Genomic DNA, 18,557 nt, shown 5'->3' with positions numbered 1-18,557 from the left:
AAAAGAAGGATATTTTAGATGTATGATCTTCATGATGCTTGTTCCTGTTCTGCAGTCTTGGGTCTACACTATGCACTGTATCTTTCTGATTTGAATTTGATGAAGTACCTAATATGTACTTCTATATACATGTACTTCTAAGATAAGTACTTCTCTTATAGGGCATCACTTGGTTTATTGTTTTTCTCTTAAATCATATATGAAGATGGTTGAGTACCCTATAGATATATATGAAGAAGACGAAATATTCCTTCCATTATTTTTACTTTCTCTTTTTTGGTCTGAGCTTTATTACTATTATCAGAATTAGCTTTTGGTCCAGTTGTTGTCCCCCAGAAAATGGCCTTGCCTTGCCTTTTCAGCTTTATTTGTCTTCAGAATGATTGCTACTTTGTAATTCTGCTGAAATATAATATTTTTATATCTCTTTAGAGACTGATAACAGAAATGCTGAGCAGTTGCATGCTGCACTACTGATTCCAGAAGTTTGATGTTCTCCTACAAAGGGAGAGATCTGTTCTGTTCTGGGATCTTGCAGCCCTGATTTATGTTTCTTAATATTTACTGCCCCCTAGTGCTATACATTATCTTTAACACTTGTTAAAGTGTAGAGGATTAACACTTTGCAGCCTAAATTGAAATTTTTTTTTTAGTTAACCAGTTTTTGTATTCACATTTGGCTACAAATATGGAAGATTTATGATTTTGTGAAATGTGGTTTGTGTCTACATATGTGCAAGTTCCACAGATTTAATTGTCTCACCAGTTCAGAAAAATGCCTTTAATTACAGGCAAAAAAAAAAAGGGGGGGGGAATGTGACAATTGCACTCCAACTTGTGGACACTATGTTAGCTGCCACATAATATAGACCAGGGATCTTATTGAGGTCATGTTCTATTTGGGTTCCTTTTTTTTTCATTTTTCGATTTTTTGTTTAGCCACTGTAGCTATTTATCATCGCTCTTTTGAATTTTTTGGCTGTGGAAAGGGTTGTTATACAGGTATTCAGTAGATATTTTGTAAGCAGTATCAGGATTCAATCCTTAGAATCTCAATATAATTTGGGACTTGCTGCTCCTGTGATATTGTGCAAGATGAATCACAAAAGAACTTCACATAGTATAATTGAAGACTAAAAATAGCAGGAAAATATTTCATTGGAATACTTGGACTAAAAAGGGATCAATACTGTAAACCAGTTGATTTTTAATGGTGATTTTAACAATTGTAAGATATTACTTTTTGAATTTTAGTTTCCTTCAATATAAGCTTGCTGAATATAGAGCTACAGTATATTAGTATATACAGCTGAAACATCTTCTAACTGAATAGTATAGCCTAGATAGTTAGCAGTTTCTGAGTATCTACAATATTGACTTCTTTACCATTTAATTTTATAAGCTATTAAAAGGTAAAATTAAAGTATTAGTTATACATTGATTTGTGGAAGGAAGAATTGGAATTTTCAGTTTTGGAAAATCAGTGGTTCAGGTGGTTAAAAAAAGACAAAATACACCGCTTATGATTTAAAAATGAAATTAATTCATCATAAAATATCATTTCAGCTTTATTTGACCCATACAAGAATATTTTAAAAGTGAGGGAAATTAAATTTTTTATTTTGAATGATTTGAGCAATTTAATGTAACATGATTTGGACTTGTTCTTTTATTGCTTTATTTTGTTTTCAGATTTTAACATATATGTTAATATAACTTTAGAAAGACATAGTTAATAATCTCAATATGATATTGAACTATGCTCTTTAAGTCAGAAGCCTATTTCTTAAACTCTCCCACTTGTAATATGAGTCCAAAAGGAGTCAAGAAGATAAGAGCTTTCATCTCCTGTTGTCTTTGTGATATTTTATATTAAAAATGGATGTGTGCATTTTGATTAGTTATAAAAAAAGCTAGATCCCTGAATGAAATGCACAAGGCTGTCTAGTTGCACATAACATGAACTTCCATATTCTTTCTGAGTTTGCGAGTTAAAGCTGTCAGGTACGATTGTCAGAATAACATTTTTTTCCCATAGGAGCTCAAACTAAAAGATGAAGAATGTGAGAGGCTTTCCAAAGTACGTGATCAACTTGGCCAGGAATTGGAAGAACTCACTGCTAGCCTCTTTGAGGTTTGTTAAAAGACTTTGCTATAGTATACTCTAGGCTAATTTTATGAAACCTTGAATTCCTTCCCTTCCTCCCCCATGGCAAATTTGGGAAATTGTGCTTCTGAACATTGCATATTCAAAATGAAGAAAATTTCTCCATAGGTTAGATGATGTTATTCAAATTTATGTTTTTGTTTTTAGAATGATATTTTCACCGTTAGCTTCTCAAAGGTCATCAAGTCTCTGTGACTGTTTAAAGTTGCTTAGATTCATTTTTCCAATTACTGTGCTATACTTCAGTAATGTTAAGGCATGGGCAAAATTCCCAAGAATGAATTATAAGATTTTCAGAAGTTGTGTCACCACAATTGCAATCACCAAAAAGATCTTTCTTCTGTCTAATGCTTCTTATAAAAGTAAAATAAAAGAGAATTTTAAAAATGAATATTTTTAGGTCCTATTTTACATATATAGTGTAGATGTGTGTGAAGTAATTATACCACATAAGCTTTGTTTTCAATAGGAAGCTCATAAGATGGTGAGAGAAGCCAATATAAAGCAGGCCACAGCTGAAAAACAGTTGAAAGAAGCACAAGGAAAAGTGAGTTCTAATTCTTGATATTATAGCATTTACAAAATTTTTCTTTCTCTCTCTGCATGCTTCTTTTTTGTGATTTCCCAACTGCATGGTACAGAGTTCAAAAATCAGTTTAGTTGCTTCTATGTCAAAACAATCTAAAGCAGGGGTCTCCAACCTTGGCCGCTTTAAGGCTGGTGGACTTCAACTCCTAGAGTTTCTCAGCCAGTTTTGCTCTGGAACTCTGGGAGTTAAAGTCCACCAGTCTTAAAGTGGCCAAGGTTGGAGCTCCTCATCTAAAGAGAAATTGGTGAGAAACTATTCACACCATTTGAGAATAGGGTTCTTATTTTTTGGATGATTATTTTGCATAAAGAGTTAAATAGGTATTCAAAGTTGGTAAGCCTTTTCAGATTTAGCTCACTATTGAAATAACCAGTGTAATCAATCTATTTACTTATTTGCTCAATTTTGTCAGATTGAACACTGAGTGGCTTGCAGTTTTAAATAATATAAAAATGCAAAAGATAAAAATAAGGAAATTAAAGCAATTCCTGGCAAAAAAAAATCACTAGCATAGTCCTTAACTGTTCCTTCATAGTTCCCATTTCTTTCTATTTTTAATTAGATATTTTATGTTCCCTATGTTAAGCAATATATATATGTGTGTGTGTGTGTGTGTGTGTGTGTGTGTGTGTGTGTGTATGTATGTGTGTGTATATATATATATATATATATGTATGTATGTATGTATGTATATGTATGTATATGTATATGTATATGTGTGTATATATATATACATACATACATACATACATATACACACACACACACACACACACACACACACACACACACACACACACAGTGGGGCTGGGAGGGGGGGTTCCCCTCGTTGAAATGTGCCCACCAAGCTTCTGTGCATTCCATCAGCCAAGGGCTCAGGGTAGGAGCGGGGGTGGTGGTGGTTGGTAGTGGCAGCTATTATAAAGGAAAGTCTTTGTCCGAGGGAGGCCACTGTATCTCAGATAGCCGGATGTGAGTCCCTCCTTATGAAGTGGGGTTGTGGGGTGCAGATGGGCTTGCTGATTGCGTACCTGGCTCCCTGCCACGTAGCGGCGGCCCTGCCCGAGCTGCTCAACATAATAGCTGGGGTGGCGGTGGATACCCCCAGACTTATGGTCATGGGGGATTTCAACCTGCCATCTGTCGGTGAAACCTCAGAGGCAGCTCGAAAGTTCATGGCTTCCATGATGGCCATGGACCTGACCCAGTTAGTTCATGGCCCCACTCACACGGGGGAACACACTCTGGATCTGATTTTTGTCTCTGGTCAGCGGTTGAATGATCTAGAAATAGAGGATTTAGCCATCAAGCCCTCGTCAAGGTCAGATCATTCACTCCTTTGACTAGCTTTCAAGCTGCTACCCTCTGTCGCAGGGAGATGGAACCGACTAGGTGGTTCCGTCCCAGGTGCCTGATGGTTCCGGATAGGTTCCTGACGGAGCTTGGGCCATTCCCTGAGGCTCTGGCTCACGACTCAACTGAAGAACTGGTGGCCGCCTGGGATAGGGCGGCCGCTGGAGCTTTGGACTGTGTCGTGTCTTTGCGGCCTCTGACCCGGTGCCGATCCCAATTGGCTCCCTGGTTTTCTGAGGAGCTGAGGGAGATGAAGTGCCGGAAAAGACGCCTGGATAGTGATTGGAGGGCCAGCCGTTCCGAATCTGACCGAACACTGGTGAGGTCTCACATTAAGATCTACCTAGTGGCAATAAGAGTGGCAAAATCTAATTATTTTTCCGCTTTTGTTGGGTCTGCAGAGAACCGCCCAGCCACCCTGTTTAGGGTGACCTGCTCCCTACTTCAGTTGGGAGTGCGGGAAGACCCCTTGCAGGGTAGGGCTGAGGATTTTGTGCAATATCTGCATGATAAAATCGCTCAGATTCGGGAAGGCCTGGACTGGGGTGACGGAGGGGGGTCCCGAGAGTGTTATCAGGGAGGAGTTTGACCATGTGACTCCCGAGGACGTGGACAGGATTCTGGGTAGGCTTAGCGCTGCCACATGTTTGTTGGACCCGTGTCCCTCCTGGTTGGTGCTGGCCTCCCGGGCGGTCACACGAGGCTGGCTCCAGGTGATTATTAACGCTACTTTGAGTGAGGGTTTCTTCCCCTCCGCCCTGAAAGAGGCGGTGGTGAGGCCCCTCCTCAAGAAGCCTTCCCTGGACCCGGCTGTATTAGCGAACTATCGTCCAGTCTCCAACCTTCGCTTTGTGGCGAAGGTTGTTGAGAGTGTGGTGGCACGACAACTTCCCCAGGACCTGGATGAAGCTGTCTATCTAGATCCGTACCAGTCGGCTTCAGGCCGGGGTACAGCACGGAAACGGCATTGGTTGCATTGATTGATGATCTCTGGAGGGCTCAAGACAGGGGGTGTTCCTCTGTCCTGGTCCTATTAGACCTCTCAGCGGCTTTTGATACGGTTTTTGATATGGCTTTTGATATGGCTTTTGATACCATATACCATGGTATCATGCTGCGCCGGTTGGAGGGGTTAGGAATGGGGGTCACAGTGTTGCGGTGGTTCTCCTTCTTCCTCTCTGACCGCACGCAGTCTGTGTTGGCAGGGGGACAGAGGTCGACCTCGAGGTGCCTTGTCTGTGGGGTGCCGCAAGGGTCGGTCCTCTCGCCCCTCCTGTTCAACATTTATGTGAAGCCGCTGGGTGAGATCATCCGTGGTTTTGGTGTGAAGTTCCATCAGTACGCTAATGATACTCAGCTGTACATCTCCACCCCGGACCACCCCAATGATGCCCTTGACGTGATGTCCTGGTGCCTGGGGATCGTGCGGATCTGGATGGGGAGAAACAGGCTCAGACTCATCCCCTCGAAGACCGAGTGGCTGTGGTTTCTGGCGTCCCGATATAGCCAGCTGGTTCCATTGCTGACTATTGGGGGTGAGATCTTGGCCCCCTCAGAGAGGGCTCGCAACTTGGGTGTCCTCCTGGATGCACGACTGTCTTTAGAAGATCATGTGACAGCTGTGGCCAAGGGGGCTTTTTATCAGGTTCACCTGATTTACCAGTTGCGTCGTTTCTGGACCGGGACACCTTGCGCATGGTCACTCATGCCCTCGTCACGTCCCATCTGGACTACTGTAATGCTCTCTACATGGGGCTCCCGTTGAAGAACACTCAGAGGCTCCAACTGGTCCAGAATGCAGCCGCGCGGGTGGTTATGGGAGTGACATAGCGCACCCATGTAACACCTCTCCTGCGTGAGCTGCACTGGCTCCCGGTGGTCTTCCGGGTGCAATTCAAGGTGCTGGTTACCATCTTTAAAGCGCTCCATGGCTTAGGACCTGGGTACTTACGAGATCGCCTTCTGCCACCGATAGCCTCCCACCGGCCAATACGCTCCCATAGAGAGGGACTCCTTAGGGTGCGGTCGGTCAAACAATGTCGACTGGCGACCCCCAGGGGGAGAGCCTTCTCTGTGGGGGCACCTGCCCTCTGGAATGAATTGCCCCCGGAGATACGTATGATCCCTGACCTACGTACTTTTCGCTGTGCCCTTAAGACTTTACTGTTTCAACAGGCTGGGCTGTCTTAAATAATGAATTTTAATGGGTGTTTTAATTTTTTTAACATAGGGCCAAATCATTTAATATGTTTTAAACTGTTTTTACTCTTTATGGATATATGTGTTTTATTGTGGCTGTGCACCGCCCTGAGTCCCTCGGGAGAAGGGTGGTATAAAAAATAAATAAATAGATAGATAGATAGATAGATAGATAGATAGATAGATAGATAGATAGATAGTATTTAGTCAGCCACCAATTGTGCAAGTTCTCCCACTTAAAAAGATGAGAGAGGCCTGTAATTGTCATCATAGGTAGACCTCAACTATGAGAGACAAAATGAGAAAACAAATCCAGACAATCACATTGTCTGATTTGGAAAGAATTTATTTGCAAATTATGATGGAAAATAAGTATTTGGTCACCTACAAACAAGCAAGATTTCTGGCTCTCACAGACCTGTAACTTCTTCTTTAAGAGACTCCTCTGTCCTCCACTCATTACCTGTATTAATGGCGCCTGTTTGAACTTGTTATCAGTATAAAAGACACCTGTCCACAACTTCAAACAGTCACACTCCAAACTCCACTATGGTGAAGACCAAAGAGCTGTCGAAGGACACCAGAAACAAAATTGTAGACCTGCACCAGGCTGGGAAGACTGAATCTGCAATAGGCAAGCAGCTTGGTGTGAAGAAATCAACTGTGGAAGCAATAATTAGAAAATGAAAGACATACAAGACCACTGATAATCTCCCTCGATCTGGGGCTCCACTCAAGATCTCACCCTGTGGAGTCAAAATGATCACAAGAACGGTGAGCAAAAATCCCAGAACCACACGGGGGGACCTAGTAAATGACCTTCAGAGAGCTGGGACCAATGTAACAAAGGCTACCATCAGTAACACACTACGCCGCCAGGGACTCAGATTCTACAGTGCCAGACGTGTCCCCCTGCTTAAACCAGTACATGTCCGGGCCCGTCTGAAGTTTGCTAGAGAGCATTTGGATGATCCAGAAGAGGATTGGGAGAATGTCATATGGTCAGATGAAACCAAAGTAGAACTGTTTGGTAGAAACACAATTTGTCGTGTTTGGAGGAGAGAGAATGCTGAGTTGCATCCAAAGAACACCATAGCTACTGTGAAGCATGGGGGTGGCAATGTCATGCTTTGGGGCTGTTTCTCTGCAAAGGGACCAGGACGACAGATCCGTTTACAGGAAAGAATGAATGGGGCCATGTATTGTGAGATTTTGAGTGCAAATCTCCTTCCATCAGCAAGTGCATTGAAGATGAAACGTGGCTGGGTCTTTCAGCATGACAATGATCCCAAACACACTGCCTGGGCAATGAAGGAGTGGCTTTGTAAGAAGCATTTCAAAGTCCTGGAGTGGCCTAGCCAGCCTCCAGATCTCAACCCCATAGAAAACCTTTGGAGGGAGTTGAAAGTCCGTGTTGCCCAGCGACAGCCCCAAAACATCACTGCTCTAGAGGAGATCTGCATGGAGGAATGGGCCAACATACCAGCAACAGTGTGTGCCAACCTTGTGAAGACTTACAGAAAACGTTTGACCTCTGTCATTGCCAACAAAGGATATATAACAAAGTATTGAGATGAACTTTTGATATTGACCAAATACTTATTTTCCACCATAATTTGCAAATAAATTCTTTCCAAATCAGACAATGTAATTGTCTGGATTTGTTTTCTCATTTTGTCTCTCATAGTTGAGGTCTATCTATGATGACAATTACAGGCCTCTCTCATCTTTTTAAGTGGGAGAACTTGCACAATTGGTAGCTGACTAAATACTTTTTTGCCCCACTGTACCTACATACACACACACACACAAATACACACACACACACACACACACATATGCATACACACACACATATAAATGTGTGTGTCCCCTACTAAAAGAATTTTTCATAATTCTATTACTGTTACACATAAATATAACATGTATACAGAAGTTCAAAAGACACCAGATTTTAGTTGCCATTCAAAATCAATCTTGTTGCTAGTTTGCTACCTATGTATTGAAATGTTAATTTTCCTGGGGTTGCAATTCTTTTTATTTCAATCATATTGGCCATGAATTGTGAAACATATACTTACATCTATCTTTTAATGAAAACTCCAAGGGCAATGGGCCATGTCTGATAGATAGATAGATAGATAGATAGATAGATAGATAGATCGTATTTCATCTTACTGTGCAAGATGCAGAATGGGATGTTTCTAATACTTTTTTCTTTTGATATATATTTAGATTGATGTACTTCAGGCTGAAGTAGCAGCTCTGAAAGCATTAGTGCTATCTACTTCTCCAACTTCACCAACAAAAGAGCTTCAGACTAGTGGAAAAACAGCCTTCAGAAAAGGCCACACAAGGAACAAGAGTACAAGTAGTGCAATGGGTGTCAATAACCAGGAAGTTAACATGATGCAGCCAATTGTAAAGGACTGCAAAGAGGTATTTGAATAATTGGGATTTGGTGAAATATGGGGCTCTGGGGTTGCAAAGATTATTGGGTGCTTTTACAGAAAGTCCTTGGTTATGATTTGAGCCCTCTTCTTCTGCCACATGCAACTGAAACTGTTCAGTAATGATGTTTGCAACTTGTAATGTAAAGAAAAGTCTATCTGTAATAGCAACTTGTCGCTATATTCATATGAATGGATTTTGACTGGAACATATTTTTGATAGGAACTGATTTTCCCTGTTTCAGTTTTAGCCACATACAAGGAAATGCTATATTGAGGAAAAACTCAAATTCTACCTTCCCCCATCTCCTGACTGTGGTTTGAATGATATAATTGTAGCTGCACATTTAATGTAATTTAGGGTTAGCATTTAGTTTCATTGGCTTAACAAGGCTTCTTCCTTTATTAAGCAAGTTAGTTGTTGTCAGGTTTTTTAGGATTAGAATTGGGAGAAATTGTTAACTTTTTTAGTACGGTGCTACTTTGGCTTACACTAAAATTGATTGAAGTTATGAACAATGGCATATATGTATGTAAATATTAAGCCAAAGGGTGAAGTTGACAATTAACTAACACTTCAGTTCAGTTTTCTCTGTTCGGGGTATTCTTCAGATATGTGGACTTCAATTCTTAGAATTCCCAGTCAATATAGCTATTGCTGAACTGGGTACCCAGTTTGGGGAAGTCTGCCTTACTTGCCTAGTTCTGTAGTTTAGTGCCTTGAAGCTGCTATGCAATGGTACGATGGAGTTTAATTATCTTGATTTAAGTGGAAGAATGAAGCACCTGCAAATTAATGTGGATTCAGGGTTCTTAACAAAGCTCTGCTGTCCACAGATTTTTATCACTAAAGTGCAAGTGCTATGTAATGTCTATCATTTGTTAATTATGGTTTGGTACAATATTGTTTTGGTATATAGTATGGTTCTTGAATGAAGACTTGCACTCTCATTTTGCTTGTTTTATTTCAATGTTAGGCTGATATATCTCTATACAATGAATTCAGATCCTGGAAGGATGATCCTACTATGGACAGGACATGCCCTTTTCTCAATACAATCTATGAAGAAGATATCTTTCCATGCTTAACCTTCTCAAAAAGTGAGGTAATGCTTTGAAAACATATAGTGATACTTAAATTGGTTATGTAATATGAAAGAAGGCCTTTCAAATAACTACCATCAAATATTTTGATATCTTCAGTTAAGTCCAAAATTCCCTCTTTTACCTGAAAAGTATTTCCACAGAATTATAGGTAGGCTTGATTTTGTTTGTATTGCATATACTATAGCTTTGGACCATTTCACAATTAAGGTAATAAATATTATTTCATGAGAAAAGTTTTCTTCTGGATTTGTTATTGAGAGTTTAAAAACAGCATATCGAACCTTTGAACAGTTTCAGTTGATAAATGGTTTCAAGGAATCAATCTACATATAGTCCACAATTAGTGACTGCCTCATTTAGTGATCCTGAAGTAACTTAACCTTTATGACACAAGTCCGTAAAGCAAAGGAAAGCTGAAGTAAGATCATAAGCACAGTCCCAACTTCACTTTATAACTGCTTTGCTTAAACTGCAAGCTGTTTTAATGGAAAATATTGCAGTTAGTTTTACCAGATTATAATACATTTCTTTCTTTTTGTTTCTCATATTGTACTACAATTTGCTATTGATCTTACTGCTCCTAAAATCTTACTCTGTTGAATACAGATATTGCACTGGTTCCTAATCTTATTAACCCAGAATTAGCTTTATATTAAACCAAGAATCTCTGGGCAGTTCTTCTACATTGCTATTCTTCTTTCCACTAGCATTAAAAGCTGATATGTTCATTAGTTTCTCAAACTGAAAGCCATCTATCTTAAAATATAAAATATTATATACTGAGAATGCTTTATTCTTGATCATAATCCATAAATGGGCAACCTGTGATATCTGAGCTCTGTTTGTAGGGTGGGCATGGGATACTCTAATGTAGAAACAAATGAGAATTGCAATTAAACTCTAAAATGGGCTTTGTTTTTATCTTCCTCCCTGCCTATAAAAATGTGGAAGAAAATAATGTGAAATTTCCCAATGATACTGGCCACCAAAATGTTGCCTTTCCTTGCAGTGCAAATCTAAAGCTGGTTCTTATGTTAATGAATTGTATGGTTTTGTTCCTTTGTGTTACATCCTGTTCTGGTTTATATGAGAACCATGATAGTGTCTAGCCTTCATGCAATTTCTGCTACTACCGGTAGTATATCTTTGGAAAGGGTGGTGGTGGCAGCTGGATATATCATGTTTTCATTCCTGTGCTTCTAAAGCAGTGTTTCTCAAATTGGACCACTGGAAGATATATGGACTTCAACTCCCAGAATTCCCAGGGAGCCATGCTGGCAAGGAATTCTGGGAGTTGATGTCCATACATCTTTAAAAGGCCAAGATTGAGAAACACTGATTTAAAGTATTGAGGATACACACTTCCTTTTGTCACAGTTAAATTAATAATATCTCCAGATAGAGCTCATAGCATGCTTTGTCAAGCCTTGAGAAACACTTTGAGAAAACTACTACTTGCATTTTTGTGGTCTATTTTCAGTTGGCTTCTGCTGTCCTGGAAGCTGTAGAAAACAATACATTAAGCATTGAGCCTGTTGGTCTGCAGCCTGTTCGATTTGTAAAAGCTTCTGCGGTTGAATGTGGAGGACCCAAGTATGTTGCAATTTAAGGATCTTATGGTACTGGGAATATATTGCTGGGTTTTATTCTGGCAGCCAAAAAAAAAAGACTAACAGATTTACCTCCAAACAGAAACCCCATAAATGCTGCATTGAAAGCTACAGGATGCACTAATTCTTTCTCAGCATGGCATGGATCTCCATCAGTGGTGAAATGTAAAATTTGTTACTACAGGTTCTGTGGGTATGGCTTGGTGGTGGTGGGTAATGTGACTGAGTGGGGGTGGCCAACTTTTTTTTTTTTTTTTTTTACCTTTAAAAGCATTTTTTCTACAACCTCTTCAGCCGAAGAGGTTGTAAAAAAAAAAAAGGTTTTTAAAGCCTCTGACGATCAGGCAACTCAGCTGGGATCCTCAGAGGCTTTTGAAACCATTTTTTAAAATGCTTTTAAAAGGCATTTTTTTAAAAAGCATTTTTGGCCGAAGAGGTTGTAGAAAAAATGTTTTTAAAGCCTTTGATGATTCCAGCTGAGCTGCGCGATCATCAGAGGCTTTTTTTTTTTACTTTTAAAAGCATTTTTTGGCCGAAGAGATTGTAGAAAAAATGCTTTAAAAAAAAAAAAGAAAAAGACTCTGATGATCACGCGGCTCAGCTGGGCAATGGGGGGGAGCATGGATTTTTGCTACCGGTTCTCCGAACCACCCACTGCCATCACTACTGGTTCGGGTGAACCAGTCCGAACCAGGAGCATTTCACCCCTCCATCTTCTTTTATACAGAGAGGGAAGGTTGTGGCCCCCTGCAGGTATTACCAGGGGAAAGGCAGTTGATGTGCCATGAGAGAGATTAAGAAAGTAGACTGTGCTATTAATCAAAAGTCCATAAGATAAATTAGAACTCTAAGTAAGCCTGAGAATCACTATCATCCAATCTCTGAGTCCTAATTTAGTTTATGGGGTTTAGATTAATACCGAGTCTAGTTCATTTTCTTTATAAAATCAGGAGCAGTAGTAACATTTACTGATGGTGATTCTGAGGCCGAATTAGAGATTATGGTTGTAAGAATAAATATTTTGTACGCTTAAGAATAATTATGTAATGGAAAAGAATAACTTTCTAGAATCTAATTTCACTTTTTTTCTAATATTTAAGTGGCATCCATGTTATTTTACTTGTAAGTCAAATAATTATAAAAAGAATGTATAGATGAAGATACTGGCATATGTTCTAATATTTGCATAGCAGCTTTTTACTTTAAATGTTGATTCTTTGTCTCCAAAAAAAACAATACTTTGTTAGCATCTGCATTATATAATTTCGGTGACATGCAGGAGTTATAAAGCACATTTATGTACACTGATTATTCTCTTAGTTTTGGTAGTTGCCTGGGACTATTACCAGGCATCTGATGTGTTTCAGTACTTGGAAGGGAAGCTTTGTATACCCCAAGCTCTGCAGATCTGACAATTAATTGGCTCAAGAACAAGGACTGACTCTTCCTGTCTCCATATTTTACTGTGCTTTCTATATTTTCGCTCTTTTATCCCCACCCCTACAAATTACACACCATCTTGGCTATATCCCCATTTTTTATGGCATAAGGGAGTCTTTTTCCCCTCAGGATCAGGCATTCCTCTGATCTCATTTCCCCCATGGCCCTCCCATTACATCAGAAACTTACTTCAAGTAGTTCTTCAAGTGTCACTTCTTATCATTAGGTATCTAGCAGGAGATGAGCATCAAATTACTTCCATAGGTAACATTGTGGCTGTGTTCATACATTATACTAGGCTGTAACCATTGTAAATCAGCACAACTGGGTTCATAGAGATGCTAAATCACAACAAAGAGAAGGGATCTTAAGTCTGGAATAGTTGAGATGCTTTTGGGGGGGGGGGAAACCTTTTTTTAAAAAATTGCAAAGACCCCTGCAAAAGGCAATTCTGTCTGGAGCTGTAAATTTTACCAATGTGGTTTTAACAGCTTTACAAAACATTGTAAACACTGAGCACATCAGTTCATAATTTGTAATAATTTCTGTCAAACTGGTGTAAAAATGGATGACAGGCTCTTTGGTAAACAACTGTACCATAATTCATGTAAATTAAATCATAACCCATCTTTTAAAACTCTTCCATTCTGTTGACAGGAAATGTGCTCTCAGTGGACAAAGTAAATCCTGCAAGCATCGAATCAAGCTGGGGGACTCGGGAAACTACTATTATATTTCTCCTTTCTGTAGGTATAGGGTAAGTGTTGAGCTCTAAATCATGGTTTGTATATTTGGATCAGGCAGGTAATTAAACATGTGGAATTCTAATTCTTTATCCCCCTTCTTTTGTACAGATCACATCAGTATGTAATTTCTTCACATACATTCGATATATTCAGCAGGGGCTTGTGAAGCAGCAGGATGGTAAGTTAAGAATGAGGCCTACTGTAAAAAAGTTGTTTTATTTCTTAGAAGGGCTGCTATGATTTTGTAGCAGGTTGCGGATTTTCAGAAGTGTATTTTTGCTATATAAACCAAGAACTTGGGGAAGTTGTAATGCTCCTACAACCTCTGGAACTGCGTCTAAAATCTTCTACTTCTCTGCTTTTTTATATTCCCATATGGCATAAATTAGGAAGAGGAATTTATTTTTCATAATTAAGCTGACAGTCATCTGTGCAAATTTCAAAGGGACAATATGTCATTAAGCTTTTAATTTCTAGACAATCAGTGGGTTTCATATAAATATATCCACATATTTTTGTGACAGATTGTCTGTATCAAGGGAGGGTGGAGGAAGAAAAATAGAAAACAGTGTTTCATTCTTTTAAACTGGGCATACAGAGAATATATACACCAGTTCTCCTATTCTCTTACTTCTTTACATCCTTTTTTGAATTTTCCATATCTGCACTGCACTTGGGGATTAAACTACATAAACTATTTAAAAGTTAGGTTCAAGCATGCAAACTGATTTTATCTTATACTGGTAAAACATTTTTAAAGATGTAAGCATCATCGCTGTACTGTCACTTAAAATCTATTGTGCATAGTCTCAGTATTTTTATATGAAAAATGTTGCAAGAGATTTGATATATTCATTCTTAAATCGTTAAACGTCAGTTAAATACTTTGTCATAACCTTTTATATACACAGTACGCACAGTTGTTAATTCTAATTTTGTGTTAATGTTTTACCAAACTTTAAGACCTACAGTATTATAAGGTAGTGGGAAATGTCATTTTGAAATTTAGATATTTTTATCAGAGTCCTTGTAGGTGCATCTTAAAAAGAAACCTAAATGGTTGCAAAATCCTAAAGTAAAGAAATATTTTTATATAAACAGAGTAAATAAATAGTTTTAAGGCAGGAAAAATACAATTAACATAGTGCAGTTGATAAAGGTTGAGGTGTCCGTAGATTTCTCCCCAAAATCTTGAATTAGTTTGAAAGATGAACTGAATGATAGGCTATGTACCGTGTTTCCCCGAAAATAAGACCTGTCTTATATTTTTTTGAACCCTGAAATAAGCACTTGGCCTTATTGCCATGCGCTCAAAATTGGGCTTCTTATCAGGGGATGTCTTATTTTGGGGGAAACAGGGTAATCAAAAGTGGTTAGACATAATGCTATCCTTAATATAAAATACATTAATTTTTTTCCAGTCAGCACCTCTCAGTACATGTATTATATTTAAATAGTGCTTTTAGTGTCTGAAAACTGAGATTTAACATTGCTAAATATCTTTGTTCATTGGGAACTTTTAAAGAAGCATTTTTTTCCACAACATCTCCTTTTCTTTTGCACAGTGGACCAGATGTTTTGGGAAGTAATGCAACTGAGGAAAGAGATGTCGCTGGCAAAACTTGGCTATTACAGGGAGGAGCTGTAACTCCAGCATTTCTGGTGCCTGCATGAACTTCCATAACTGTACATACATTTGAGTCGGTTCTATATCCATGTCTATTTATTTTAAAATGGGTCCAAGATTATGTGCAAGATTGCACTATATACTCCTATAATTAAACAGAATAATTTTACACAAGAGGTTAAAGCTGGCAAGGCAAGAGAATTTTCAGGTATACTTGTGACTATAACTTATGACTGAGAAATTCAGGTGAAACACTGCTCAAGATTTATGTGCATTTTTGTGTGTTCTAGAGAGAGTTTTTAATATAAAATTTCGGCTTAATAAAAGGTTAAATCTGAACTCCCTGGGTCTGAAACATTTTTTAAAAAAATGTGTAGTTTGTAAAATGTATGAAAGAAAGTGATTATTTTTACCAAAAACCAGTAACCAGGAGCCTGAAATGATTCTGGATAAATGGTGATTAATTAGTGCAAGTGGGGGATATAGCAAATGTTCGTACTAAAGCATGCATTTCCATTAAGAGCTAACTGTTTGCAATGAGATGTGGAGATGAATTAAAAAATATCAACTACTGCTGATTTAGCTTCAGAAGTATTGAGTGTCTGTGAATGCTTTCATCTTCTGATTCTACTTAGCAAAATTTAAAATTATTTGAAGTATTTTTCTCTTCAGTCTACAATGTTTGCTTTGTTGGGAAATCAAACAGAAACATATTCTCTAAGGAACATGGGACTGTTGTGTGTGATTAGTGAATGAATAGAAAGGAGTTCCTGCTGAAGAAAACAACATGGAAAAGGTTTATCAGCTTTGAAGAAAAATTAAATCACATTTGCCCTTGTATCAAAGTAACACCCCAAACCAATAGCCGCTGAATAGACATTCTGTACTGTCAATACTGATGAGGTCCCAAAGCACTCTGATTCTTATTGATTCATCACCTTTTTTAAAATTTGAGAATGGCTAAAAACACTCTCAAATATTAACTTCACTATTACTTCTCCTTCCAACACTGAAATTTGATCATGCTTTTTCTATTTCTAGTTGAGGTTTATCTTCCACTTAGTATGCATTACACAAGTTGCTACTCTGAGGCAAATACTTTCTTGCCCATGGCCATTAGGCTTCATATTGCAAAATAAAAGCTACAGCATTGACAGACTTGATCCGAATGATAGCTTTCTGTATTTTGCAGTACTATAAACCAGTTTTTCTCAATGTTTTTATCTCTGAGAGACCCTTGAAATAATTTTGAGGCTTCAGGAAACCGCTGGATAAAAATGGCAAAAATTACAAAAACTGCACAATACAATACAATACAGTCCATGTTTTTACGAGGTTTACACCAAGAGCAACCATTGTGTTGCACATGAAGTTCCAAGACATTTTGTTTTTAATCGTGGAAAGCCAGATTGTTTTAGTCTCTTTCTCTACCTTACCAGAAATGTTTTAGTTTTTTAATGCCTATGCTAGACAATTTTGCTATGTTCATGGTCTGTATTTTTCTGTTCCCCCTAGTTATGAATAGTATCTTGGGCCATGTAGGACCACTTTTCTGGTTTTGGGGAATGCTGGTTAAGAATTTCTGTATTTGTACATTAAAATCATCATCATGATATCTGAAACCTGCAGCCGATTCTCTTGTTTCAGCTATATTATTCAGGAAGCAGCAACAACTGCATGTGCTGTTTTCTCAGCTCAGTATTGGAATACTTTCCCACTCTCAAACTCTTGTCACATATCTAAGTACATAATGTATCTACAGTTATGTTACTTGTAAACATAAGAGAAAGGACTCCAGCAAAATATGCAACTTTTGTTGCCTTCTTAGTTGCACTAAGTTGGAAAGTACCTTGAATTTGAGAGCAAAGGTCCTTAAAATGAGGAAAGAAGAAAAATCTACAATTTGCCTGCCTGTAAAAAGGAAATAAGTGTATCTTTTCTCCTAAGAATGGATAGAATCTCTTAAAGCAAAAATGAACAAATTGATGCAAGGGCACACTTGGCAAACTATTGAATTATTTGAGAATTAATCAGTATGCTTTTCCTGCAAGAGGGAGCAATAGTATGGTAGAATGAGCAGTATATTTGAAGCTGACTGAAAACAATATGCCTAGTTGGATTGGGGCTTTTTGTTTTATTTTAGAGTGTGTGGAAACTCTTCTTTTGTGCCCATGGGTGTGGTGGGTGAAAATGAGACCCCACTTTGAACATTAAGTATCTAAAGAAGGAGTATTGAAGATGCTACTGTTTAATTTCTAATCTGATCCCTTTTTCCTATGTATCAAAAGGTGGATAAAATTGAACATTTTGGGATCATAACATATTGAGCCAGTGATAGCCGGTGAGCTGACAAAAATAATAGTTTGATTTTTTCTGCCATAAAGGCTACTGTGAATTTAAGTATAATGAAAGAAGGTATAAAAGCCTTTTACCAGTATGTTTTGAAATTGAAATAGCTTGTGTTTCCTATAAAAATTAAAGGGACTAATAAAAAAAATTGGCAAATCGTATTTCACAATTTGATGGTTAGCATACCCAGCATTAAAAACATGAAAACAAACATCCATAAATTAAGTCCAAATCAAAGGAGAAAGACAACAGGAAATAGAAAAGAGTATATGTAGCTTAGGGTTGGACTGTGGAGTCCTTGATTCTGTCTGAACCTGGTTATGTGATTGCAGACATTTCATTACATCAGCATGCATCAGTGCAAATCATTAGCGCATTGGTGAGATAGTCTGCAAGCAAATAGCCAAGCTCAAAGAGCATCAAGGACTCCACAGACAACAGAAAAATCTTCAGAATTTAAAACCTACTAGTAGTGAAATCATGTTTAGAGGTATGATAACATGTCTTGTGAAATTTATTCTAGCAGTGTCAGCTGAGTCCAGTTGAGGGAGATTAATCTAAGGCCTGCTATGAATTAAATTTCAAATAGACTTGAATCTTGGGATGGAGGAGAGGAAGGGAAGGAGAAGGCCATAATCTGCATGTTAATCTTGGATGCATCTTCAAACACTTTATTCAAGATTTGCATTTGTAAAATAACTATATAGAATGTTACTTGATTTTATGCTTAAAAACACAGTGGTCATTCTTACAGAAGAACCGACAAGTATATTTCAGTGTATGGATAGTCCTCGACTTAACAACCATTTATTTAGTGACTGAAGTTACAAGGACACTGAAAAAAGTGACCTATGACTGCAAGATCCAACCTGGGTAGGTCACCAGGGCCAGAGGTTTAGTCTTCTGAGCTTTCAGACTAA

At 38.3% G+C, this 18,557-nt stretch overlaps 1 protein-coding gene across 2 annotated transcripts in view; it reads left to right on the top strand.

The window, feature by feature from the left end:
- Positions 1-15,879, top strand: part of RAB3IP (RAB3A interacting protein) — a 45,506-nt gene extending 29,627 nt beyond the window's left edge. For both annotated transcript variants that reach the window (XM_087874109.1, XM_034403205.3), the window contains exons 5-12: positions 2,039-2,134; positions 2,637-2,714; positions 8,544-8,747; positions 9,736-9,864; positions 11,346-11,458; positions 13,573-13,672; positions 13,770-13,839; positions 15,227-15,879. In XM_087874109.1, the coding sequence (XP_087730235.1) occupies positions 2,649-2,714; positions 8,544-8,747; positions 9,736-9,864; positions 11,346-11,458; positions 13,573-13,672; positions 13,770-13,839; positions 15,227-15,309 (765 nt within the window). In that variant the 5' untranslated portion in view covers positions 2,039-2,134; positions 2,637-2,648 and the 3' untranslated portion in view covers positions 15,310-15,879. The remainder of the gene's footprint in view (positions 1-2,038; positions 2,135-2,636; positions 2,715-8,543; positions 8,748-9,735; positions 9,865-11,345; positions 11,459-13,572; positions 13,673-13,769; positions 13,840-15,226) is intronic.
- Positions 15,880-18,557: the final 2,678 nt, after the last annotated feature.

The sequence above is a fragment of the Pantherophis guttatus genome, chromosome 7, assembly GCF_059756535.1.
Source record: "Pantherophis guttatus breed Tessera chromosome 7, ASM5975653v1, whole genome shotgun sequence".
Lineage (NCBI taxonomy): Eukaryota > Metazoa > Chordata > Lepidosauria > Squamata > Colubridae > Pantherophis > Pantherophis guttatus.
Note: the sequence above shows the minus strand (reverse complement) of the source record. Positions and strands in the feature narration are given on the sequence as shown.